This window comes from Erigeron canadensis, chromosome 4, assembly GCF_010389155.1.
Source record: "Erigeron canadensis isolate Cc75 chromosome 4, C_canadensis_v1, whole genome shotgun sequence".
In the NCBI taxonomy this organism is placed as follows: domain Eukaryota; kingdom Viridiplantae; phylum Streptophyta; class Magnoliopsida; order Asterales; family Asteraceae; genus Erigeron; species Erigeron canadensis.
Window position 1 is genome coordinate 44,993,890 of NC_057764.1, and position 27,335 is coordinate 45,021,224.

The 27,335-nt window shown below is 34.0% G+C and overlaps 4 protein-coding genes across 7 annotated transcripts; 2 read left to right on the forward strand and 2 right to left on the reverse strand.

The window, feature by feature from the left end:
* Nucleotides 1-231: 231 nt before the first annotated feature.
* On the forward strand, nucleotides 232-10,321 carry LOC122595433. Of its 4 annotated transcripts, none has more exons than XM_043767792.1 (14): nucleotides 232-1,358; nucleotides 1,567-1,686; nucleotides 5,424-5,717; nucleotides 5,802-6,743; nucleotides 6,854-7,009; nucleotides 7,339-7,623; nucleotides 7,711-8,634; nucleotides 8,719-8,883; nucleotides 8,956-9,171; nucleotides 9,254-9,382; nucleotides 9,520-9,792; nucleotides 9,867-9,931; nucleotides 10,089-10,123; nucleotides 10,205-10,321. In XM_043767792.1, the coding sequence occupies exons 1-13, from the start codon at nucleotides 396-398 to the stop codon at nucleotides 10,120-10,122; spliced, it is 4,566 nt and encodes a 1,521-aa protein (XP_043623727.1). In that variant the 5' UTR covers nucleotides 232-395; the 3' UTR covers nucleotide 10,123; nucleotides 10,205-10,321. The 4 variants fall into 4 exon arrangements, 3 of the variants coding, with proteins under 3 accessions (XP_043623727.1, XP_043623725.1, XP_043623726.1); XR_006323217.1 differs by having other exon boundaries at nucleotides 233-1,358; nucleotides 10,019-10,123; XM_043767790.1 differs by having other exon boundaries at nucleotides 236-1,358; nucleotides 10,035-10,123.
* A 31-nt stretch (nucleotides 10,322-10,352) lies between these two features.
* On the reverse strand, nucleotides 10,353-13,411 carry LOC122595434 (glycerophosphocholine acyltransferase 1). Its single transcript, XM_043767793.1, has 8 exons — nucleotides 13,155-13,411; nucleotides 12,976-13,074; nucleotides 12,786-12,843; nucleotides 12,580-12,680; nucleotides 12,230-12,325; nucleotides 12,038-12,131; nucleotides 11,439-11,676; nucleotides 10,353-10,924 (listed from the first exon to the last, which is right to left on the reverse strand). The coding sequence occupies exons 1-8, from the start codon at nucleotides 13,245-13,247 to the stop codon at nucleotides 10,564-10,566; spliced, it is 1,140 nt and encodes a 379-aa protein (XP_043623728.1). The 5' UTR covers nucleotides 13,248-13,411; the 3' UTR covers nucleotides 10,353-10,563.
* Nucleotides 13,412-19,128: 5,717 nt separating this feature from the next.
* Nucleotides 19,129-19,746, forward strand: LOC122597714. The gene has a single exon (XM_043770280.1). It carries the CDS (start codon nucleotides 19,129-19,131, stop codon nucleotides 19,744-19,746), a length of 618 nt encoding a protein of 205 aa, XP_043626215.1.
* Nucleotides 19,747-20,473: 727 nt separating this feature from the next.
* Nucleotides 20,474-25,562, reverse strand: LOC122595298 (PHD finger protein ALFIN-LIKE 4-like). The gene is made up of 7 exons (XM_043767640.1): nucleotides 25,474-25,562; nucleotides 24,392-24,462; nucleotides 22,548-23,108; nucleotides 22,428-22,460; nucleotides 22,085-22,313; nucleotides 21,832-21,967; nucleotides 20,474-21,191 (listed from the first exon to the last, which is right to left on the reverse strand). Exons 3-7 carry the CDS (start codon nucleotides 22,651-22,653, stop codon nucleotides 20,904-20,906), a joined length of 792 nt encoding a protein of 263 aa, XP_043623575.1. The 5' UTR covers nucleotides 22,654-23,108; nucleotides 24,392-24,462; nucleotides 25,474-25,562; the 3' UTR covers nucleotides 20,474-20,903.
* Between the last annotated feature and the right edge of the window lie 1,773 nt (nucleotides 25,563-27,335).

Genomic DNA, 27,335 nt, shown 5'->3' on the forward strand with positions numbered 1-27,335 from the left:
TCACCGACAGTCACAATACGACCACAGTGTTGCCACCACAAATACCGCCGGCGGGTAGTAATTTTTAAAGGAAAATATAAAGCCCACACCTTCAACGTGTTTCATTAATGGTGGTTAGTTGGTACCATATATTTTCTTTCACACTCTTCGGTACGTACCATCGATCATTATGATTGAAAATATCAATTTCTCGATCTGTGTCATCACATTTTATATAAACCTCCATTTTAAATCAGCATTCACATTTTGAGTATCACTATTATCATATTCACATATCTATATATACATCTCCGAACTACAATTGTTGGATCTATAATTAAGTTTACAACTTTGATCATTTGGCGCTGCAATCTCCCGGGGTCCTAGTTACGTACAAAAGTAAAGCATATTATATAATGTCTGAAAAGAAGGTGCAGGGAGTAGATGGATTGGATGACCTTCGAATCCCATTGGATAAGATAAAATTCGGTAAGAAACTGGAAGTGCAGGGGTATGGAACAGTGTTTGAAGGCCAGCTGTATGAGCAACAGCAAGCAGTAGTAGTGGCGTTGAAACAGTTAAACATTACGAATCTAGCTGCCATCAAACCAAAACTGTTGGACGAGATTCTGAGAATATCTCGTTTTCGGCAACATCCAAATGTGGTGGCTCTTGTGGGATTTTGTGACGAGAGGAGCAACGAGATCATACTGGTTTACGAGTACGTAGCTGGTGGGAATCTGGAAGACAAGATGAGGAGTCGTCTTAACACGATCCAGCGTCTAGAGATCTGTCTAGATGCTGCCCGCGGACTTGATTATTTGCATACTGGTAGTAGTGTCATGGTTCACGGGAACATCAAGCCTTCGAAAATCCTCCTGCAGCTGAAGAAGAAGAATGACGATTCATCATCATCTACTGCTACTACTGCGGGGAGTAAATTCGAAGCAAAGGTTTCGAGTTTTGGGTTGTCGAAAATAGTTCCTGGGGGACAGAAGAATAATACTAAGGAATCATCATCATCGTCTACACATGATGATGAGAATGATATAAAGAAGACTACTAGGAAAGAATATGATGTATACTGTTTCGGGGTGATGTTACTGGAAGTGTTGTGTGGCGTATCGGAGCTGGTTGATACAGATGATTACCAGGAGCGGCATGTCACCGAATTGGTCCCCAAGAGGTTATTGGAGGAGGAACAAAACAATAATAATAGGCTACGCAAAATTGTGCATTTCGATATAAGAAAAGAAATCAAAACCGACGCATTGGACACTTATGCCAGAATCGCGTGCCAGTGTGTGCTGGAAAATCCCGAAGCCCGTCCAACCATGCCTCAAGTCGTCCAACAACTTGAATTAGCATTGCAATTACAGGTACCTACCCCTACACCTACTTAATTAATTAATTACTACTGTAATTTTTTTACTAGCTAGCTAGCTTTAAACAAAAACCCAAAATATATATAAATCTAGCTAGCTAGCTTGGTCACAATACATATATATTACGAGTAGATATCAATATATACATTTGTAGATAGAGTGATCGACTCACACTTACTTTTTGATTTCGATGCAAATTAAGGGAGGGGAGGTCTCATATGTCAAAATTCCTGCTACTTATAAATATAACATGGCTGCTAGTCAACCGGATGAAAATTCCAAGGCTGACAATAATACACCACACCAACATACTATTGCTACGGTACGTAACTTCCTTTTTTTTTTCTTTTTCTTCTCTACCTTCACATCCCATTATATTTTCTTATATCATTTACTCCACTATTTAATATACGATTATAACCAATATTAAACAATAAAAGAAGTACTATTGTGTACTTTCAAACTTCCCTAATAACGCCCCTCATATCCCCACCACTATTTTTTGGTATCTCGACCACTACTACTTTTTGCAGCGAGGGTCGCTACAAAAAGTGAAAAAAGTGCGGGCCCCCATGTCTATAATGATAAATATGGCAGAATAAAAGCGGACCCTCTGTCAGGGTCGCTACAAAAAGTTTGGTCGGATTACCAAAAAGATGGTCGGGTTACCAGACGCCCCTAATAATCATCATCATATATTATACATAGAGTGGTGATATTAATATCACAAATTTTTTATTCATGTATCATAACATATATATTTTTTTATGTACACGGTACAAATTAACAATGTTTGGTTGTGGTATAATTATTAAATGTTACGGTATCATTATCATGTCTTTTTTTTTCTAATATATATAATTGGTTTATATATTGAGACACTAGAGGTAGAAAGGCTTCTAATACACATCTAATTAAAAAAGATTAAAACTTTATCAATGTAAATTTTATCTTTATTTGATGCTAGAAAAACTTTTTCACGATGCTAGAAAAACTTTTTCACTTCATTATTCATGTATCAGCATAACTAAATTTAAAGACAAATGCTATATTATATCTATCCGTTTACTTTACTTTCTTATTTTAATATAAATTAAACTTAAGTTAATTTTAAGCCAGACAAATACTTTAATCTTTGGATCTTTCCAGTGTGATGTTTTCCCTTATATTTAAACATTGTATCCACAATCGACGTTTGACTTCCGAAATAAATAGAATGAATGGAAACTAAAGATATAATTTAAAAAAATAAAATAAAACAAACATCGATGCATCGTGCGCTTTTTACGTGATGCGCTTCTAGCCCCTTGAGTCATCACATGTGATTCACATTCATCATGCCTAATGTTTTTCACAGGTAACAAGTTAGTGTTACTGTTTTAACCTTTTTTTAAGTGATAAATTAAAACATTATTCGAACATCTACAACAACATATATTTGTACACTGCGTAATATAATATATACTTTTGTTGCAGATGACCAAAATCTGTTGTAAACATACCTTTTTTTTTTTTTAGATCATTGTCTTCCTTACTTACTTATTATATTTAGTGATAATTACTTTCTTACCATCGAACGAACTCACCCACCCACATATGTTGTTGATAACTACAATTAATAGTTAACGAGTGTTATACTTGGCCTTTGCCCAAGTAACAACGAAATATGAGCTCAAATCCGTGTTAGAAACATTAACATGTCAATAATTATACCACCAGATTGATGAAAATATATAATTAAACAATGCATCAATCTTATAACAATCTTTAGTGGTGAAATACAAAATAAAAAACTTTGCTAGAGGACGAAAATAATACGTTAAAAACCTTGGTAGTGAAAACGATAACGCCCAAAACTTTATCACTGTAAATCCTAAAAGATGAAATACAAAAGTTAAAACCTTGACTAATGAAAATGTCAAAATTCATAAAAATTATAAAGTTGATGGGAAAAAACAAAAACCAAATAATATTAGTATGATAAAGTCAAAAACTAAAATATAATGTTAATAGGGACAAAAACAAAAACCAAAAAAAATTTAGTGGTCAAAATGTGAAAGAGCAAAACTATACTCTTAACCTCAAATGTTTTTAATTAGGCTCTAATATTTTCATTTTAAAAATATTAACCATTATGCAATCCCAACCGTCTTGGCAGCTCTAGGAGTCGAGGACTTGTTTAATAACTCACAGTTATCATGATTTTTTATTTCCTTTTAAGTTGGAGTTACATATATATAAAAAAAAGTTCACAAGCCTTAAAGTTAATCGAGGAATGGAAGCTGTCTAATACTCTAGGCGTGACATGATGCTGCTACTTGCTTTGCGCCTTGCTCTCATTTTTTTGGATGTAGTAGGCTCTTTAGTTTTATACTAGATTTTAGATCCGTGTCCAACACTGGACACGAAATTACGATATTATCAATATTAAATCTTCATACATTAGAGTAATAAAAGTTTATAATTTTGAGATATACGGTTATAAGTGTTATATACTTTGCAAGTTGTAGTACAAAAAGCATAGGTTCATCACTGTCATTATTAACATAGACATATTGATGAAATTGTTTGTCGTATTCATTCCACAAGGCACATGTTATAATAATTTCTCTATTATAGAACTTTTTGACACCAATTGTACTCATAATGATATTATTATGAAAGATAATTAAGAATTAAAATATAAACATACTTGTGACCTTATACACGCATAGGTTTATCTTCAATCACCTATCCTATGATAATTAGATAACAATTAGGATGCTTTCACAGTCTTTGATAACAATTAGGACTATTGATTTGAGTGACAGTTGTAGCTTTAAACATTAATACGCAAACCTAATATATAAAAAAGGAGAAAGTTATGTACCTTTTTGATTGAGAGATATAATGAATCTTGAATGGAGTTCATATTGATTTGGATTTAATATTCAAGTAACCCTTTGTCGTTGTGTTTTGTTCTGTGATCGTCTCATGTTCAGTGATTCCTATTGTGTTTAAAATAAGGATGTTGTATATATCGTCATCTGCTATTATGTTTGAGATATGTATCTAGAGTTCAAATTGTGTTTAAAAAAATCGTATATATATAAAAAATTTCTATAGTTGATGTCTAAAAATAAATATAAATCAAATATTTAGGGCTAAAAAGTATAAATTATATATTGATGGAAAACAGAAAAGTGTAAATTATGAGATTTTTTTCTACAACATAATATAAATACTAATATAATAATATATTTGGATAATGATTATTAAGATTTTTAATTTATTGTTAATCTAAATGATGACATAAGCGAGAGTCTAATTGATAAAGTTGAACGATTTGATTGGTTAATAAGTCATTAGTTCAACTGTCTTATAGTATATATTAAGATTAAGATTTGTATTGCTATTAATTGCTAGAATTACCTTATACGGCATGTCGATCGTATTAAGGATTTAATGTGATTACCCAATCACATTACTTGAGCTGTACGGATTTTCATGTTGCTGGTATAAAGTTTAAACAAGGTACAAAAAAATAGATATATATATATAAAAACATGCCAATTACTCCAATTTATCAATTATAAAAAGAAAAAAGAGAAATATGACGATCCAAATATATAGAGTTAACTAATTGCAAAACCTAAAACAGCATGTGACATTTCAATAAGGGAATTAATCTTAGTACCATGTAAATTTATTAACTTACCACAATCATACATTATATGTTCGTACAATATGCTATAAAGATTATATTGTGTGGTAATTTTAACAAATTCGTAGTCCATGTCCAATTAATATAGCTTTTATATATGTCCTTTTTACATTAAATTACGTACTTTTGTGTGGTTTTTATTTATATCGGAAGACCAAAGTTAATTTTTTTAGTTCGTTGACGACTCGGTCTACGTATGTATCTATACAGAGAAATAATGAAATACACCTTGTTTGAAATATATACTGTATTATATGAGCCCTTGATTATATGGGGTGAATTCTTGAACACTGGTTGGTGATTGAGGCTTGCTGGAACTTTTATTGATAATATAATTTGAGACATAAAAAATGCAGGAAGAGGCAGGCCCACATGTTCCAGTTTCAAGCAGCGTACATGGTGAGAGCCTACCGAGTATCAATGATAAATCAAACGTAGTGACTATCAACGTTGAAAACAGAGACTATGAACAAAACAACGTTCCTCCAAAGGAGATTGACAACAGTAGTGTGATAACAAGCACCAACACCACCGAACAACTCAACTCCAACAAGCTATCAACTATAGCTCATCAAAAGGAAGGCGAAGATCAAACTACACAACTTGCTACATTTACGGAATCTAGCAACGGTGACTCCAATACAAGCCAGGTAACCCGGAGTTTCTTCCAAAAGCGAAATAACTTGCAACATTTTATTTTTATTTTACCTAAACGAGTTAACTGATCAATGCAGGAAGTGCAGAATTCTGGAATTTTGAAGTCAGGCAGCAGGGATTTCAGCAAATTACCCAACGAAAACCAGATTGGTGACGGCCTAGAACACCTTCGAATTCCATTTGAAAAGATTACATTTGGTAAGAAAATCGATGTGCGTGGCTACGGGAGCATATTTGAAGGAGAACTCGATCATCAACCAGTCGCTTTGAGACGGCTAAACATCACAAACCTTGCTAACATCAAGCCCAAGCTTTTAGCTGAGATTCTAAGAGTCGCAAAGTTCAAGCAACACCCCAACCTTGTTGCTCTTATCGGATTTTGCGACGAGAAGAACAATGAAATAATACTTGTTTACGAGTATGTCTCGAGTGGGAATTTGGCAGATAAGATGAGTAAACATCTCAATACAATCCAGCGCCTTGAGATTTGTCTTGGTGCTGCTCGTGGAATCGAATTTTTGCATTGTGGTGTTGATGACTCGACACCTGGTATCATTCATGGTGACGTTAAACGTTCGAAGATTCTGTTGAATTCATCATATTTCAATTCATCAAAATTCGAAGCTAAAGTTTCGGGTTTCGGATTAACCAAACTACTGCCTGGAGAGGTTCAGATTGTTCCAAAATCCATCGATCCAGTGTATGAAGTAACAGGCATTTTGACCAAAGAATCTGACATCTACTCTTTCGGTGTGTTGTTGCTTGAAGTCTTATGCGGGGTGTCAGAACTAGTAGACACCGACGATTATCAGGAACGACACGTTACTGAATTGGTCCCAAAGAGGCTGGAACAAAATAAATTACGCAACATTGTTCATTTTGGTATTAGGGATGAGGTAACAACTGAATGTTTGGAAACTTATGCCAAAATCGCCTGCCAATGTGTGTTGAAAAATCCTCAAGATCGACCTAACATGGCTGAGGTTGTCATACAACTCGAGAAAGCATTGAGACTACAGGTAACATTAGTTCATGCTAGAGTCACATGATATATTGCACAAATTAAGTATTAAAATGCATAGTTGATGATACATAGCTAGGTACAGTATCTCATAAAGTTTTGAATCAGGGCGAGGAGGTATCCACTATGGTTGGCAGTGATGGCAATGGTCTGCCTCGAGAAACTATCCAAGAGGATGCTCAGGGAGAGGATGATAACGGGGAGATTATACGTAGGGACATAGCAGAGGAAGAATCTCATGCAAAAATTACAAGCGTCATCATGGTGAGTTCATCTCAATCCTTCAGCTATAAGTAAGTTTCCGAACTTACAAAGAAACTAGTTGTAAGTTTTTTTGGAAAATGTTTTTTTTGAAAGTTAAAATGGTGAGGCATGCCCCGGCCCCCGGGTGTAGATGACCTGGTTGAGAGTGCAGCCCTAATGTGGGATCTTGTAACAAAATAGTGGTCAACAATCCCTGTATGGCCTTGACCCCTCATTTAGCTAGAATTACCTTTCACATATTGGGCCTGGGGAGTCTTGTGAGGATGGCCCACGGTAAGCCAAATAATAAAGAAAGTTATAACAAAAATGGAACCTTACTTTTGATGCAGCAGAAGCCGAGCACTGGTGTTCCAACCCCAAAGCTATACAGCATGGATGGTGAGAGTGGGCCTGATAAAACCCATACTGAAGTTTTGAATCGGGAAAATGACAACAATGTGTTAATAAATTTCAATGATTCAGAAACCACAAAAGAAGTCATATATGAGCTAAACTCCAACGACATGTCAAACAGTACCATGGAAAATGAGGACGATAACCAGAGCACAAAACTTGTCACGTTTTTAGTATCTAGCAACAGTGACACCAGTATCTCCGATCATCCAACAAAACATGTAAACTCTCTGTTTCCAGTTGGTGATTGTTTATCTTGCGTTTTTAAGTGCAGTAATTGTTAATCTAAATGACTTTAATGTATGCAGAACTCCGCGCCCGACAGTAGAAACTTTGATAACCTTCCGTATGAGAACTATGATGTGTTTAAAGACGACCTGGAAAACCTTCGAATTCCATTCAACAAGATTAAAGTTGGTACGCAAATCGATGTGCGTGGCTACGGGAGCATATTTGAAGGAGAATTTGACAATCAACATGTTGCATTGAAACGGTTAAACATCACAAACCTCAGTAACATCAAACCCAAGCTTTTGGCAGAGATTCTAATGATTGCTAGATTCCGAAAACACCCCAATCTTGTGACTCTGATAGGTTTTTGTGACGAAAAGAGTAACGAAATAATACTCGTTTATGAATATGTCTCCAGTGGCAATCTAGCAGATAAGATGAATAGACATCTTACCACAATCCAGCGCCTTGAAATCTGTCTAGATGCTGCTCGTGGACTCGATTATTTACATACTGGTGCTGACTCTGCACGTGGAATCATTCATGGTAGCATCAGACTTTCGAAGATCCTGTTGAATTCAGATTCAACTGAATCGAAGTTCAAAGCTAAGGTTTCGGGTTTTGGTTTGTCCAAGCAACTGCCTGGACACGTTCAGATTGCTCCGAAATCCACAGATCCTATGTATGAAGTCACAGGAAAATTGATGAAGGAATCGGACGTCTACTCGTTCGGTGTGTTGTTGCTTGAAGTTTTATGTGGGGTCCCCGAGTTGGTAGATACTGATGATTATCACGAACGGCATGTTACCGAATTGATCCCAAAGAGACTGGAACAAAATATGTTGCGTAAGGTAGTGCACTTCGATATTAGAGATGAAATAACAACAGAATCCTTGGAAACGTATGCCAGAATAGCATGCCAATGCGTGATTAAGAACCCTGAAGAACGCCCTACCATGGCTGAGGTGGTCGTAGAACTTGAGAAAGCATTGAGATTACAGGTAAACTTCATATCATCAAATGACATGTCACATACTTGCATAGAATGTTTAAATGGTATATAGTATTCATGATTTGAATTTCAGGGAGGGGGAGTATCTTATGTCCAAATACTTGGTAGCACTAACAGCAAAGGTGTACCTGAAGGAATCGTACAAGAAGATGTTCAGGAAAGGGATGAAGATGCTGACAAGTTGAGCATGGACATAGCAGAGGAAGAACCTGAGGAAACTATTGACGATGTTGCTATGGTGAGTCCATCTTGACTTACGATTATTTTGAGCATCTTTAAATGACAAATTAAAAATATGAACCTGATGCAGCAAGGGGAGAGCTTTCCCATTCGGATGTTAGGCAGTGCAAATGACGAGAGTGTACCCGATATAACCAAAGATGATAAGAAAAATAATGACGTTAGCACAAATGATCCAACATCCAACGAGGAATCAATTATCATTGTGGAAAAGGAAGTTGATGCTGAAAGCAAGATAATTACATCTTCGGATTCTAACGAAGGCGAGGATGATAACTCTGATATGGTGAGTACACCATAATGTATCATTTGCATAATCATGGCATGGCACAATCATTTTTACACACTTTACTGATGAAATGATGCAGCAAGGGCAGAGTACAGCAGAAAAAACTGGTAAAGAGAGCAGTAACAGTTATGCTCTAAAGATGGGCACGGCTGATCTTGAAAGCAATGTAATCATGGATGATAAAATTACAGAAACGGAAATTACATTGGTAAGTTCAACAATGTGACTTTCTAAATGGGGATTCCCGTTACTAATCCCTAAGCTTACAGTGAACTCATATAATGAAATAGATTCATATGGAAATATTTTGGACTTTCAACCACTAAACAGCTTAAGTGGGTGCAGGATGTGCAGAACCCTGCAATCCCGGATCCAGGCAATGAGGATGCTGGAAATCAATGCTCAGTGTTCGAAAACGAGAAGAAACCCGAGTTGATTGTTGATATCAGAAGAGATACCAGTGATTTTCCTGTCAATGATAAGTTGATATCCATCGAAAAGAACCAAGATTTTGTAAGCAAAAGAAGTGATAGTACGTGCTCGGAGTCTAGCAACGGTGATGACACCACTCCCTCAGATTCTCTGCTGAAAAAGAGTCCGCCCAATGGTACTAGCATGGTAAGAAAAAATTCCACCAAGATCTTCTAGCTACTCATTTGGTCTCCTCCTGATACATATATGTCCTTAATCAGAAAAAAACATCAAATGGCTCCACAAGCTACTGCTGCTGTTCCTGGTGGTGCTACCTCTTTGACAGGTTCGTGATTTAAGACATAACCTGACCTACGGGATGGTTTTTAAATATTACATAAGCATATTCTTGATGCTTATTTCTACTTGTTAGTCTTCATATGTTACAGAATTGTTTTCTACGGAGGTCAATTCTGGAATGAACTGGTCTCGTGTTTTAACAGGATCATCGGACAAGGTTCAAGCAAAAGTGATTAAGGTATGAGCAGTAAATTGTTTGTCGTTTAACCTTATTACCTATTACTGTTGACTAATGCATTTTTTTTTATCAACATTGCAGGAGAATAGCGAGCTCCTCAATGTGTTGCATATTTATTTAAATTGTTGTTTGTGAAGTTTTGTAAACGTTGCTTCAACACGAGAGTGATGTATACATACAGATGTTTATCGTTTGGTACATTTAGCAAGTAGATGAATATAACACGACATTAATTTAAACAGATTCATAAACATAACCGAACACAATTGAATTTGAAACACTGAGTTCAAAGTACATGCTATCCTTACGACCAGGCTTATAACTATAAAATTCTAAACTAAACCAAGCTGTAACTAACAATATAAGCAAAATAAGACGTAGACTGAAACTTGCCTTTCATGCCACACACAAACAAGTCAATAGAACACAGGAACATACAATTATAAGACTGTTTCAGAAGCACTATTTACCTCAGTTGGAGTTTCATGATTCAACTCTTGCTGGTAAGTTTCTTGTATAGGCTGCACCACCTTTTGTTTTTTCTTCTCCTTCAGAACCACCTGTCTTGGCATGACTTCTAGCAAGAATGAACCTCCATTCCACACAGTTGCTGAAACCTTGAGCATTTGGAAAGCAAGGTGCAGCTCATAAGATAGAAATATTGGAACTGTGAGGGCGGTTGTTGCAACTGTGAAAATGGCTTGGAGCAGAATGTACATGAACAGACGGTTTTGGTCTCCAAGCAAACCACTTAAACGCCACCATAAGTTGTTTGCCTTTTGTGCTTTTTTAGAGAGTTCCCTGTAATATGGTTTCGGAAACAAACAACCATCAACAAAGCCATATATGAGTAAAAGGATTAGCAAATGACCCACGCATTAAAGGCATGGGAAACAAAAAACAATGATGGTAATGGACTTTGGACCCTGTGAGATGAAGCGAAACAAAACAACATCGATAGTAATGATAATCAAGTAAAACTCTACGTTTCGATGTACTGTACAATTAGGTTTAACTGCACTTATTGTGTAGCATTTTAAGCAAAAAAGAGTAGCATTTAGTTAGGGGTGATAATTTGTCATATTATTAAAAAGATATTTTGGTAACAAAAAAGATAAATGGATCTTATTAAACAAGACCCTTTTCTAATGCCAAGGCAAATACATGATTGTCAGCTGAATGCTTCCAAATGAAGGTTACGAAGTTCCAAAATTAGTACAACTTCAATGTTTTTAAGAATAATGCATCACAACATGTTATTTTACCAGTTAACGATAAAGTATAGATAAGATCGAGTACAAGTGAATTATATAACCTGTACGAGGTCATGACTTCAGGATCCCTCAACAGTCTCTGTCGGCGAAGAACATCCACTATGAGAAAATAAAGAGCCTGCCAGAGGCTGTAAGCAATCAACGGGACCATGAATAGCCACGTCCACAGAAATGACTTGTTTCCAACATAAGGCCATGAAGCTCTCATTGCAGTTCCCTCGGGATGCATAGCCTCAAAGAAGACTGGATCCCACCATCGGATAGTAAAAAACACCACCCCTGAAAATAAGCAACACAGTAAACGTAAAAATACACCCCAAAGTGCATAATGTTAAAAATCGACAAGATTATGACAATTTCAAACATGTATGATAGAACTGTACCAAGTACAATCAGTTACTTTTCAGAATTGCCCATTGGCTGTATTCTGAACATATTGTCTTCCCCCTATAAACCAGTGACACTAGTTTGAATCCAGAAGATTTCTCTAATTCGGACTTGCTTTAATCATAGTAGTATTTAGGCAGTTAATAAATAGTCAAATTTTCAGTTAAAGATATAACATAGGCAAATAGCTTCTGACGGAACGAAGAGGTCATACTTTGAAAGGCAATCATCTATAAACCATGATTCAACTCACCTGGTAAAAGATGTATAAGGACGCTAACAAGTTTGTCCACAGAACTAAACACTAAGCTACAACGCCAAACAATTAAAGCCCATGCTAGCGGCCCCTACAGAAGAAAAAAAAATCATCAGGAACATCATGTATTGAATTGTTAATAGAAAGAAGAAAAAAAAAAGGAAAAGGAAATATGATGCGCTAAGTTACCTCTGCAAATGAGAAGCAAACCATGAAAAGCTTTTCGTTTTTAGGATAGAACAAAAGCATGATTAAGAAGATGGTGTTGGCATAGTAGCAAAAATCCTGCATGACATATAAGGTACATTTAATAAATAGGTAAGTCATAGGTCAACAGGGAAGGTTTAGTATAGCGCGAGTTAAAAGAAAAAAAATGTAAGTAAGTAACACTCAATGCGTCTTCCACGGGTTGTGGGTACGGTGTATGAGTATATCATGAGTTAAGTAAAGCAAAAACAGTGAATTTAAGCGAAACGAGCGTAAGTTGTCTCAAATATATAAGGGTGTGTGTGTGGTGGTGGTGGTTGGGGGGGGCTCACCAGGAGGTAATAATGCCATTTCTTATAGCGATAATAAATCCACCTAAGGGGAACAAAGGTGACGTATATCAAGCAGTAGACGTATCGGATATCTTGTGGCCCTGAAAAAATAGGAAACCCCCTGTCATTATTATGAATTAATGATACTCGTATGTGTGTAGAGCATTCCCAGAAAGAAGTGAAGCATTTATGGATATGTAACTTACTTGCACCCAAAATAAAGCAAAATCCCCCAAATGCAAAGACACCCATGAAATGAGTGACCTAGTTATATATAAACACATATTCAAGATGGATAGAATTAATTAAAAACTCGTTTTATAAGCAATAGAGTTAGACAGGGCTATCTATCCTTCCTAGCTTGATAGAAGATAAAAATGGATGAGAGAAGCTTACCTTGGTGATGAAACTTTCATGTTCTTCCGCCTGTTTGGCGATTTTTACAGCTTGTTTCGACAATATCTCTTTTGTTTTTTCTTTCGTCTGTGCTACTTTCTGCCCACCAATTAATTAATAAATTATTGCTACTTAATTTCAAACCAGCATATAAAAATCAAGAAAAATAATAATAATACCCTGGATCGATCTTTAAACCTCTGCTTAACGTTCTGTAAGCCTCCATTTGAATTTGATGGATAATCGTAATCTGTTTCTTCATTGCTCGACATGATTATCTATGTATGTATTACTTTCCAAAGTCTTGGATATATATACATATAATTTTTCTAATTATATTTAAGTAAAATATTGTTGTTTTGATATTGAGAAGGATCTAGAGAAAAGGGGTTACTTCTTCTGGTGGAAGGGCCTTTCTTCAATGAATTGTATTGATTTTTTATTGTAAAAGATATTATAATAAAATAAAATGATATAATTATTGAATGATGAATGTGACGTATACGTGGTTAAGAACTGACTCCGACCGGACCTGCTGCTTTATTGTTTCCTAGTAACATGAACATAAATATTATACATAATTGATAATAATGCCCTCTCTCTTTTTTTCCTTTTTTCTTTCTTACTAGCCATATGCCCATATCGTTATAGGATTTAACGTAGCTGCAGTCAACTGCAATTTTATGGCTGCACCAAAGTGAAAATCAAAAGGCATATAAATTAAAAGATTTAAATTTAAAAAAAAAAATTTTAATTTTTTACATGCCTGCAATCATAATAGTTGCAGCATATTCAAGTTCCCCATCATTATAATAATCACCAACACAAATACCAAATTAACAATAAATTTTACGTACTTTATTCCAACAAAATCATAATCGATACATTATAAAACAACTTACCTAAAAATAACTTACAACACCAACATATTTTCTACAGGATGAAAAACACCCAAACAACGGACTATATATTTACATAAACGAAAAACACCTCCAATTGTTTTTCCAATTTTCACACGGTTCAAAAACCTTTTTGTCACGATTCTTAACCCATAAAAAAGCCAAAAGATTAAATTCTTCAAAAACATGTTGAATAGATAAAGACGACACTTAAAAAATCAACTCATTTCTAGTCTTCCACATATACACTCCAATATGACAAGATTAATTAACTTTATTAATAATTTTTTTTAAGACGATTAACCATCCTACTTCTACTCTAAAAATATTTTGGATTTTCAAATTTTTGAGTTTCAATGTTTCCGCCAAACAATTTTAACTTGTTACGGTTTTACGTTCATGTAACGTTTAAAGAAAGTATACTACATCCACGATGTCAAAATATCATTATTGCACAAATATTATACATATTATGAGTATTATTCTTATTGGTCTTAGACATTATTTTTATTATTATTACATACTTTTTTTAGCTTTCCTTTAAATTTGGGTTCGAAAATTCACATAGTTTTTAACAACCCTACTTTTTAATATTATATACGTGCTAGTTAAGTTGTCTATGATCTCGCAAGTTATAGTTATACTTAAAGCTAGTAGATAATGCCCTTAAATTAGTAATCTAAAGCTATTGATTAGTTCTAAATTCAATTTAATAAAATACCATTGAGCAAAAATTTTATTAATGTTCAATCAAGTTATAAATAATAAAGTAAGTCTCACAAGTTGAGCTAGCGATTTAAAAACACTTGTAAATGCCCAACAATCTAACCATCAAGCCAACTAACTAATATTTGGTCATGGAAATAGTATGAGCAACTTAAAATATTTATAAGCCTTTACGTACAAAGAAATGCTTGAATAATAATAAGTGTATATATATAAGCCTAATATAATTACAAGAATTGTAACCAATGAGCCTTGTAACAAACTTAAAACACAAAAATATATACATACATACACATATACACGACACACACATAGACATATGCTAGAACAAAACATGCATTTATATTACAACTAAACTTACATTACACTTATAAAACAAACATATGTATATATACAACTTATATATTTATACTCCTACACTCTTACACTACATTAAACAAAAAAAAAATATAGAAAACCCCTCCAAATACCCCTCTATGGCCGGCCCCCTTCCCCCCCCCCCCCCCTCCTTCACACTTCACTTTTAAATTTTATTCCTTCCAAAATCTCTCTTGAAACTCACACAAAACACACTCCTCACATTTTACACACACTAGTCATTATTCACTCTCCAAAAACTCTTCTCCCTCTCTCTTTTTCTCTCTCATTTCGGCAGCCCAAGGAACAAAGGAAAAACAAAGCAAAACTCATCTAAACACTTGTTAATAATAAGGGTTTAGGATAGGTTAAGCAAGGGTTTGATTAAGCTAAGGATTAAGGGTTGTTTTGAGGTTGAAACAAGGGTTATTTGGAGCTTTTGAGTCACGAAATTTCTGCACATTTTCCATCTTCAAAAGTGTTCTTCAAGGGTATATATCTTCATCTCTTAACTAGTTTAATCTTGTTCATGTTCATAATAAAAAGGTATTATCAAAAGATTGTGTTTTCTTTATGTTTTGTTTTAAAAATACACTTGATGAGGACAAAGTTGATAGGATCTTTCATTCCATGCTCATGCATGTTAAATCCATGAAGAAAGATCCAAGGATTCAACTAGTTAAAGACCCAAAAGTGTAGATATATATTATATAGCTTTTGATATGGTTTTTCTTGTGAAAGATGGTCATATTAATATATATTATAAAGAAATATTTTCTGGAAAAATTGGTAAAAATATGTACTTGATGTTATATTATTAGATCCATGAAAGTTTGTAGCAAAAAGTGTTGATGTGTGTTGATAGTTTGTAAAGTAACTTTTTACATAAAAAGATGAACATATTTTATATAATATTTGTACATATATTTCTGGAATATTTCATAAAAATATGTTTTCATGTTGATGGATTTGAGATGGATAAAGATTTATGTTAAAAAGTATTGATTTAAGTGCATGCATGTTAGATTTAAGAAGGTTGGATTGTTGTTTGAATTATGAGATGGTTAGGGACTTGTATTAACTGAAAATATGTTAATCTTGAAGTTAATATTCTGGAAAAATTTATAAAATATCAAAAGTATAAAGCTTGGATCAAAACAAGTTAAAATATGCTTGAAATCGTAAACCGAAAGCTTGTAAAAATGTATTTTGAGCACACACTTGCACCATAAATATCTTGAGCATGAAATCATGACAAACCTACTGGAAATATGATATACCAAATGTATAAAATGCAAGTCACTTGATGTATGGCAAGAATTAGCTCAAAAATCACATTTTCGGGTCAATAAATCACTAACCGAAAGCACAAAATTACACATATCACACCACCACCACTATCACGACTTGAACCACCAAAATATGATGAACTTACTGTAATATTTGAGTTAAGAATGAAAATCCATTTTGAAGTACCATTATAGCTTAAGAAATGAGGCTAAAATCACTATTTCGGTAAACGATTTTTAATTATAAAGTACTCAATTTAAGCAAGACACAAGAGAGGTTGAATTGATATGAATTTGTGTTGATATAAGTTGCCAAAAAGGCCTGGAATTTTCGGATTAAAACTCTTGTGGTGACTTGTAAGGATTTCTATGATTTAATGAATTAAATTGGTAATTAAAAGATATATAAATTAATTAATAAAATTATATAAACCATGAATCTGATCAAAGATACTTAACCAATGATAAAAATGACCAAAACCTACTGGGGAAAAATAATTACAAGCAAGGGAACAAGAACTATACAATTTAAAAGTAAATTATTAAGTAAAAATCACTAATTAATCACTATTATTAAATAAATAGAAATAATGCACAAATAAATATAAAAATCACAATACTACAAATAAAAAGGCTTGGAAATTAGTAGATATCCATCTATAATTATCTATGAATTTTAGAGATAATTTAAGGACTTAAAAATACTTATAAGGAATTATTTAATTAATAAATCAATAAAATAAGTAAATAATTAATTAAATAATATTAAATTATAATAATTATAAATCAGTAAGATATATCAACATTAATATTATAAGAACACAAATGTCAAATATGGTTATTAAACAAAGTATGCAATGGAAAAATATATATAAAACAAAGTTAAACTACCGAAATTCCAAAAACTGAACAAGATCGTATGAATGACCTTTACTACCAAATGTCTTCCAACCAAATGAGGTGAACAACATAATGTACTTGAATTCCATAATTAAACAACAACCAAAGTTGGGCAAGTCTACTAGCATACATCTCATGATCTAGTTTACTAGTCATGCAACACACACTTACGTTGTGCATATTTCAAATACCATGGTTTAGGCTTGCTTGAGGAAAGACACCACTAGCCGAAGATCTCACTTTTGATCAGCTCTCTTTCACTCTCAAATCAAGTGAGTCATAGCCCCCTTTCAAACTATTTTATGTGCTTAACTATCGGGGTGAAAAGCATGATATGTAAATAAAAATTGCTTTATATATATATATATATATATATATATATATATGAAATGATTCTTGATTCTATGATTATGAAATGAGGTTATATCGTATGTTCAACGTGATAAATGTTTTATGATGAACTTGAGTTCTGTCAAACCGTTTTCTTTCGGTGTACTACTATTTACTCCGAAAGTGGAGGCCTGTAGTTAGATAGTTGCGCAACTAGGATTTGTCCACCCACCCAACGCGTAACGGTGGGATGTTTGGTTGCCTTTGTGACAGCCATCATTCCCAGTCCGACCACGCGGTGTTCTAGCTACTTTAAATTGAATGGTCGTCTCCATGGCACGACCCTATTATTATTAATACGACACTTGATTGACAGCTTGTGCTATGAAATGAATTATATACATATTGATGGACTTGATAAAATGGTAGTAGTAGTGGCTCAAGCATTTACTCATCAAAGTTTACTTGAAATATGCCCATGTGGCTAGATGACATTGATATTATTATGTTGATTATTATAAGTTGAACATACGCTTAAAAATGATTATTTGAAAGAATACTTGGAAATTTTAAGACTCATTATCCTTGAATATGGTTGGGTTGTATATATATACGTTGCTAGTTAAAACCTATGAACTCACTCAACTCTCGTAGTTGACACTTTTTCTTCATGCTTTTCAGGTTTAGAGCAGTAAGTAGCTTCAAGGACCGCTCTTGGACTCTATGTGTTTGTTGTTTGGTTGGACAAGTATTGCAAACATTTGATCTTTTAAATTATGAATTTGGTTATGTAATGGATTTAGACGTCATCTTGGACTTGTAATCTTTTGGATTTGAATGTCATTTGAAAACTTGTGTTGATGTTTTATATTTAAATCTTTTGTACCATGTCGTTCTGTGACATCTCGTGTTTCCGCCCTAGTCGGGGTGTTACATAGTTGTATTTATATTATGTGCTAACTAGATTATGACCCGTCTTAATGCACGGGCTTCAAAAAGATTTATTTTAAAAGAGTAGCCAATAGATTCAACCTGCAAAATAAATGTTTTATCACTTCAGATAGTTAAAAGATTTTATTTTGTTTTTATTTTGCTGCTACCCAAAGGATTGTTATAAAGAAATGGTTGCTTGCAGGTTGTCTTGTTAAGGAAGACGAGTGGAAAAATGAGATGCAAGACTTTTTTCTTCAACACTACAGGGCTAACAATTAGCAAGTCCCCACTTCATTGTGAAATTGATCCATTCTTCGTAGAGTTGTATTCCTTTTTTTTCCTGACATGTAAGATATTCATTAGATTTATTTGATCAATCTTATGGTAGAAGCTAGTTATAGCTTTTGTCCTTGTGTTAATACAAAAATGGACATTGTTCCTAAAACAGTGAAAGCTCCCAAATTTGATAATCTCTAGCCTGCCTAAATATGGCCATTCGTAACTCTTTTTTAAAGGCAAGTTTAAAATAAATTTAATTTCCCATCAAACTTGTTACAATCATCATCGAATAAATTGTTACTAACTTGTTACTGAAGGCCAGTTCGCTTTCTAAAATGAGTGTGGTATATAAAAGCAGCAGTACCCGCCCACCTAAGCTAGACCCACCCATTCTAACTTGTTTAAAAACACACTTGCTATATATATCCAGTTAATTAATCATGCTTCCAACACCACCAGAACAACAACGACCATCAAATACAATATCATGCATCCGGCGGTTGTGGGAGTACTGTGTTAAAGAAGTGGATGATCCCATGGCAGAAAAGAAGGCGGACGCCCTCTTAGTGGCAGCTTCCGTGATTGCTACCATGAATTACCAGGCGGCCTTGAGCCCACCCGGTGGGGCCTACCAAGACACGAGCCGTTTCCCCAACGGCACCATTGCCTACGAAGCTGGGCAGGCCATTGCCGCATATGTTTCTCCATTCGAGTATAAACATTTCTCCATCGCCAACACCGTATCTTTCACCTTTTCCATGACCACCTTGTTTTTGTTCCTTTCTGGGTTGTCCTTGAAAAGGAGGATTTTCTCATTTCTCCTGACGCTGTCTATGTTTGCTACGATTACTGCCACCACTTACAGTTACAAGTTAGCTATGGAAGCCACGACGCCCGATCACGATGAACGGCTGCAAGGCTGGATCTTTGTGAACCGGTTGGTGAATGGTGCTCTCATCACATGGTATGTGGTTGCAGGTGTCACCATTGTTGCTTTCCTCGCCATGCAACTCAAACTTCCGTTGAATTCTGCTTATCACCGGGCAACCCGCCCATAAACCTAGCTACCAATTTAATTTTACGTGTGATTATTGTATGTACTAATATAGACCGATCGACCCGCTTGTTACCTGGTGCTTCTACTCAGATCTATGCTATATATGTGTGTGTGTTCATCATATTTCTCGTGCTAGCTAGCTTGTATCCATTTGTTTTGTGTGTTCATGGTTTAATTTGTGAGTTGTAATATGCTTGATCAAAGCTAATTATGTTGTATTTCGACCTTAAGAGAGATTGCAGGTGCCGTCTCTTTACTTAATTAATGTCTGATGAAATATGGCACGTAACATGATCTGGCTAAGGTATACGAGTAATAATTCCGTAGATAGGCTACACAAGTTAAAATGAACCAGTCAAACGGGCCAGGTCACTATTGCAAAGCAATAGACATGGAGTACGCTGAAATGGTTAAAAGTTCTTTATTAAGTTTTGTTCAAAAGACAGTAATATAGAAGGCATTCAATGGGTAAACCTTAAAAGATGGAGAGAAAAAAAAGACTTCTATGTAAGTGTCATTGTTAAACTAATTTGCCTAATTGTAACCTCCTTTGTTTATTTTGTAAGTTGGTTAAATTATATAAGTTCCAGGAATTTCTCCACATAGTAGTTGAGATAGACATATTCAAAAAGACCTGCTGCAATTTCACTCTAAATGTATTACCTGCTTTAAAATAAGATAATAAAAACATACATTCTAGATTTATACCCAAAGCAAACACAAAATCATGGTGGCAAAAATAAGTGATTGTAGCTTTAGACCACAACGTAATCCACGTGGCCCCCTGGTGAGTTCAATATGAAACTAGATACAAATACGACCCCAAATAATGTACATTGCCAGCACTTATCATTCTTTAAGATACACCTAACCATCCAGATTATCAAGAATGCAGCACCACGGGTTTGATACCAAGATTACCAGCACCACGGGTTTGATACCTAAGTAAAAAGCTCTACATTTAAGTCTCAACAAGTCCAACTACTAGAAAGATTATACTAGACGAACCGCACAAGTGAACAGACTCAGAATCATATCAAGAAACTACTCACTAGTGAGAAAGGCATGGTTAATAAAGAACAGATGGTTGTTGCATGGCAAGGCAAATAAGGCAACAGATCTAGCAGTTAGCTCAGAACCACTTAGGAGCCTAAAATATTATGGGCGTCTCTTGTTGCTGCTACATGAAGGACACTTGTACTGCTTGATGTGCTCGGCTTTAGCAGGAGTGATCTTCACGCACTTCCCATGGAACCACCTCTCACAAATATCACAGCAGATCCAGAATTCATCAGAGGCATAGTTCTCTCCGCACGCACCGCACAAAGTATCCCCATGCTCATCCTCTTCATCATCATCCTCCCCGTCTTCATCCTCTTCTTCCAATTCGTCCTCTTCGTCTTTTGCTTGTAGCTTTGCATATTTCAGCAGGGGTTCAGATCCCCTCTGGACACAATAAAATAAATATAGATAAGCATAAACAATGCTATGTAAATAAGATAAAAATATATATCATAAATACTACGCATCACCAATGTTGATAGTATCTGTATGTGTAGCCAACAAATTGCATTAATACATATTTCATATATGTATAAACAGCATAAAGGACCAACTGTTAAGCAGTAATCCCTCTGTAGTGCAACATTTGACTAGAGCATATAGATTTAGGAAAGCATATTATTTAAATTTTAAAACATCATGTAGTAATATGTAATGGAGATATCTGAAAAAATGCATCTGATCCATAAGAAGATAATATAATAAAACAGAAAACAATGGTTTTCCAGGTTAAATTTCATTCATACAACTTCCTTACTGTGTATTGTTGTGTAACTACACTAACAAATTCTAGGCAAATAGACACTACTGTAAAGACAGAACAGAGAGTGATCTAATAAGCGCACATAAATACAGATACATGGTTACTAGAAACACCAAAAAAAAGTGTAAACAACTGCAACTGAAACTGCAAGTTTAAGGCTATGTTTAGGATACAGAGCATAATCATATTCTATAAAAGCACAGAAGCAGTAAGACGCATATTAAAAAAAAAGCTAGGATGTATGTAGCTTCGTTTTATTACCCCTTGGGCGTTGGACTTGGATTTAGTACTGCTGTGATTAGAAATTGAGGACTTGGCCACTGTCTGTTTATTGTTATGTCCAACCACAACCTCGTAGACTGTTGGAAGATCATTTATCATACTAAAGAGACGTTTCCTGCATAAACAATTGAGATTACTCATGGAAGGAAAACAAAAAACACACACACGGTAAAAATAGACTAATAAGGAGGCTATGTAAATATAGAAGAAGGAGAAGGAGATTTGAGTATACCTATCTGATTTGTCAAAACCAAATCTTGCACCAAAGAAATACGCAACGGAAAGTAACCAAGCATCACAGTGGACAGCAACCAGAGACAGCCAGTCGCTTTCGGGCATCCCATCTCGGGCGAAATTAATACCTAAGGCAGGTTCTGGGAGCTCCGGGGGCACCTCTTCTGCTGGTAAGTTAACTTCCCACTTCTCGCTAGGGAATCCATATAGGCAAAGGTTTTCTTTATCTGAAAACCATTACATAAATCCCATTTTAATTATATTTTTTAGGCGCTCAAATAACAATACAGTCGGTAATAATTATTTAAAAAAGCAAAAGCAACAAAATAAAAAATACATACTTGGATCGCACTGGCGAAAAAATCGCCCAACATCTGCATGAATACAAAAAATCACGCCGTTAAAAAACCCTAATAAATTTAGATGATAACTAAAAAAAATGAAAGAGAAGAAAAGAGGACCGGTAGTTAGGGCTTTAATCAATCCGTTACGACGGCCTTGGTAATCCCTATAAACTTCTTCAACGGTTCTCGGATTGTACACGCCACCGCGACCACCGCCGTCCATTCCTCTCTCCTTTATGTACAAATTTATTTATAGCCGTACAACGTTAATTATTATTACTAATTAAGTAAAAGCATAATTAATTTCATGATTATTATTTTATTTTATTAATTAATAATTTGGAGCAACAATTGGACTTGTTACCCTTGATTTATATCTATTTTTAGTTTTTTACACACACACAGATAGAGAGAAAAAAGACAGGGATTTGGAGCTTGTGAAGGTTTTTTGTTTTCAAAAGGGAAAATATATATTAAATAAGGGAAAATATGTGGGCCCCCGGTGGTTTTCTCCTAAGGTTGTAGGTTCGAGCCTCGGCTAACACAATTTTTGGGTTTTCCATCTAGGAATTTTCCACAAGGAGGGGGCTGAGAGACTGCAGCTTATGCTCAGCATCTCGCGAGGTCCAACGAGAGTTGGTTAAAATTGTCTTCAGCCACGTCTGAGTCGAAATACACCTTTCAAAAAAAAAGGGGGAAATGATTAATCTTTCTAATAAAATAGCCAAAAAATTATTCTAACTATTGGATGATGACATGTGGAAAAATCAAAGGGCAAGATTAGAAAAGAAAATTAGTGGATACCATATGTCATCTTCTTAAAGTATTAGGAGGATTTTTAGGCTATTTTGTTAGAAGGATTTGTCATTTTCCATTAAAGAAAATAAAAACGTAAACAGGGGAAATTATTATACTGCCCGCAACAAACTTTAATTCATACCCTTAACGCTATGTGCTTAAGTTTGATTTAACATCGAAATGGAAATAATTCAAAGAGATTTTATAATATATTGTGTTTTTGAGTTTTTTTAGCAAAAGAAGTGTAAAGAATGAAAATGAAAATCTAGTAGATTTTGATGTAAAAATTATCATACCATTGAAATGACTCAACCCGAAAATAAGAAAATATATTTTGTTTCATGTGAAGATTTCCCAACCAAGATGAATTAAAATTTATACCCAAGATGAACTAAACTTCAGAACCAAGATGAAAATTTTTCAGAACCAAGATGTAGAAATTTCAGAACTAAGATGAAGAAAATTTCAGAACCAAGAAGTAGAAATTTCAGAACCAAGATGAAGAAATTTCAGAACCAAGATGTAGAACTTTCAGAACCAAGATGAAGAAATTTTCAAAACCAAAATGAAGAAAATTTCAGAACCAAGATGTAGAAATTTCAGAACCAAGATGAAAAAAATTTCAGAACCAAGATGAAGTAAAATTTCAGAACCAAGATTAAGAAAAATTTCAGAACCAAGATGAAGTAAAAACTATAATCGACATGAGCACTTAAAAGACTTAGAAAACTTTCTCCAATCATTTCCACACCTAAAAACCAATTTGCCAAACTTCAAATGAGTTAAAGATACATGACTCTACATTTCAACAACTTTCATTTGAGCAAGTTCACCATTTACAACGAAACGGGTTGTTTACCTTTACCCAACTTGACAAAATACATCATTTGCACCATGACACCATACAAATTATTTGAATTCAAGACTCCATGACTCAAATAAGACATTATTATTAAATCAAACATTTCAAAACTTCAATTTGCTAAAATGTCATTTTAACATAAAATGGGATCATTTCCCATTTTGTCTAATGACCCAAAACAACATTTTGACATTTAACTTACAAAAGAACAACTTTACCAAATCTGAAATACACCATGTGTAACCAAGAAGTCACAAAATAAAATCTTTATACCGAGAGCTACTAGTTCAAAGCCAATTACCGCAAAAGCTAATATTTTCAATTCAACTTCAATCTTCAAGCATTTATTTTTGTTTCCACATCCGGAACAACCTATAAAAAGGGTAACAACTGGTAAGCAAATCTTAGTATAATACTATTGCATACGCTTATACACACAAAGGAGGGCAAAAACACACAAAGGACTTTCACATGTAGCCAATTGCATCGTCATACCATCACTTGCATACTCACATTTGCGTTAACTACGCATACATGGATCCATATACGCTAAACAATAATCTCAAAAGGTTCTTAGGTCTTATCTCAGTTCAACAAGAGGTTCTTAGGCCTCATCCCAATTCAACTATGGGGTTATTAGGCCCCGACCTCAAATTAGGCCCTAACGCCAAATCGATTACCACACACGGAATCCACCATCATATGGTAATCGACCCAACTTACATATAATCGTATGCAAGAGTACTCACCTCCTTCGCGACAACCAAATCCATGACGACCACATAACAATCATATTGCTTTCCACCTAGCAATAATTCACAATTTACACATATAAGGCCATCAACTCAATTACCTCAAACACAAGGCTAACAAGTCATACTTTACTATCTTTACTAGCATCTCAATGTCCAATCCAACTTTTACATAATTTACATTGACATTAAGTTTCTATGGGTTTATCTAATCTCAATATTCATATCAATTTGGCCAAAACTCATTTTATACTAAAAATCATCATTCCGTTATCTCATCAACATAGCCATATAACATACATTTTACTCAAAATCATTATTTCCATCTTTTGACAATAAAAATCTTCAACCATATTATCACTAAAATCATTAGCTTAACTCAATGACAACAAAATCATAAGGATGAAAAATGGGAAATATGACAACAACCAGGTATGGTCTCTAATTGACCAAATTACTACAGCTCACAAGAAAAATATGCTTTCTAACTAAAAATCCCCAATTTAATCACTAACATAAACCCTAATTGGAATCAAATCAATAAAGCTTAATTTTATGAAAACCCCCAAATTCCAACTCTTTCAAGAACCCTAAAATCAAATAACAAATTAATTTGAAATGGGTAAAATACCTTCAATCTTTCAGAGATTCCACTAGATAGAAACATGCAACAAACTTGATTTATTCCCCCTTTCTTTTCTTCAAATATTCTTGCTAGAACAATAGATGTTATGTTATTATATATTTATCACTTATTGAATTCTTGATTGAATTTATTATTCTTATTATTCACTCGAAGAATTTGCTTGATTTAATTGAAGATTGAGAAACAAAGAATGGAGTTGGAGGTAGGAAGGATGAGGATGGTGAAAGAAAGAAAGAAGATAGATGAGTCACAACGAAAATATGGCTCGCACATTCTCCATGTGCCACGCCCCTTTACAAAATAAGTGGGTATTATATCCGCTATCTACTAAAGTTTCAACTAATTAAACACTGTAACTCAATTTTAAATAGTAGGAAATTATTTTAATGTCAAAAGTATAATAAAGGTTTATTTTATTTATCTAAAACTTTCGGGATGTTACAACCACTTTTGAAATGATTCTAACGGAAAGAAACTTGCTTCTTTCTTTTCTATTCACTAATTTTCTTTTCATTTCATTTCTTTTATAAAATAACCCGAGAACACAACGTTAACACAATGTTCTCGGGGATTTTTAAGAAAGAAAAGAGAGATAACGTTATGAATTTCTAAAATATATTTGTTTGTTTGAGTTTTTTTTTAGAAAATAGAAAAGAAAGAAATAAAATGAAAAGATTTTTTAGTTATATTTTGTCATATTTATTTCCTCTAAAAATGGGATGATCGTAAAAAAATAAATTAAATGAGTGTTATTTTCTCCAAAATTAAGAGCATCTCCAATGGTATTTTTGTAAAGCTTTTTTTAACCTTGATACTATTACAAAAAACTTTTATAAAGTCTTTTTATCAGTGGGGTGAAGACTTTTTTAGCAATGGCTTATAAAACTTCAAGTTGTTGCATTCTATCTCTTACATATTTAATTACAATTTAAAGAATTTTATGCTAGTTTCAAGCTTTTACCATTAGAGTAAAAACTTTTTTGTTAATAGCTATTAGAAAATTTTTTTACCATTGTGGATGCTCTAACGAATCAACATAACTAAACTAAGTTGTGAAAAAAAATCAAAATTGTTGTATTGTACTGTAATAGTTGGAAGCAAATCATTTAACATTGCTTTGCTCTTTTTTCCCCGATAAACTAAGAACTTCCATGAACTTCCGTTAGATATATAGTTGGTACAATTTATTTGATTATTTTTAATAGATAGACAATGACTCAAATGATATATAAGAGTCGGACGTTTGGTCCTAGTAAATCATAGAGAATAGAATTGTTATGAATAATGGAAATGATGTGAATGAGAATGGATTTAAAGAAAGGATTTCAATTCAATTGTTTGGTATAAAATTTAAGAATGAGAAATAGGCAAGCATCTTTTGTTCTTCCATTTCAACTCATTTAAATATAATTTATCATGATATAATTTTGGTCAATAATATATGAAAAATAGTTATATAAATCAACAATCGGTGTATCGTGAATCTATAGATAATCATGGTCGATATGTTTTCTGATTTTCGATTAAATCTTCATATTTTTTATTGGTCAAACTTGCCCAGGTATATATAATTTCTAATAGTAGCATCGGCAGCTCAATCAAAGGTAAAAAAAGAAAAATTATTGGAAGAAGATAGACATCTTGATGATTTGCAAGATCAACCATGCAAAATGATGGTGAGGTAACTAAAAAGATAATCGCTATGACAATAATGCACAATGAAGAGTGAACCGTCATTGCCTCGAAGAAAATTATGAAAACTTTTTTTGGATGTAAATATGATTGAATGTGCAAATCACATGCTGACACCTATTATGCCCATTCATTTTTTTCATTCACACATAACT

Excerpts from the sequence above, each read along its gene's own strand:
- LOC122595433 (XM_043767790.1), top strand. The coding sequence starts at position 396 with ATGTCTGAAAAGAAGGTGCAGGGAGTAGATGGATTGGATGACCTTCGA. Across the intron at positions 1,359-1,566 it reads AATTAGCATTGCAATTACAG|GGAGGGGAGGTCTCATATGT; the intron begins GTACCTACCCCT and ends ATGCAAATTAAG. Across the intron at positions 8,635-8,718 it reads AGAAAGCATTGAGATTACAG|GGAGGGGGAGTATCTTATGT; the intron begins GTAAACTTCATA and ends TTTGAATTTCAG.
- LOC122595434 (XM_043767793.1), bottom strand. The coding sequence starts at position 13,247 with ATGTCGAGCAATGAAGAAACAGATTACGATTATCCATCAAATTCAAAT. Across the intron at positions 12,844-12,975 it reads ATGAAAGTTTCATCACCAAG|GTCACTCATTTCATGGGTGT; the intron begins GTAAGCTTCTCT and ends ATATATAACTAG. Across the intron at positions 10,925-11,438 it reads GAAGTCATGACCTCGTACAG|GGAACTCTCTAAAAAAGCAC; the intron begins GTTATATAATTC and ends ACCATATTACAG.
- LOC122597714 (XM_043770280.1), top strand. The coding sequence starts at position 19,129 with ATGCTTCCAACACCACCAGAACAACAACGACCATCAAATACAATATCA.
- LOC122595298 (XM_043767640.1), bottom strand. The coding sequence starts at position 22,653 with ATGGACGGCGGTGGTCGCGGTGGCGTGTACAATCCGAGAACCGTTGAA. Across the intron at positions 22,314-22,427 it reads TTTTCGCCAGTGCGATCCAA|ATAAAGAAAACCTTTGCCTA; the intron begins GTATGTATTTTT and ends AATGGTTTTCAG. Across the intron at positions 21,968-22,084 it reads GGTTTTGACAAATCAGATAG|GAAACGTCTCTTTAGTATGA; the intron begins GTATACTCAAAT and ends TTGTTTATGCAG.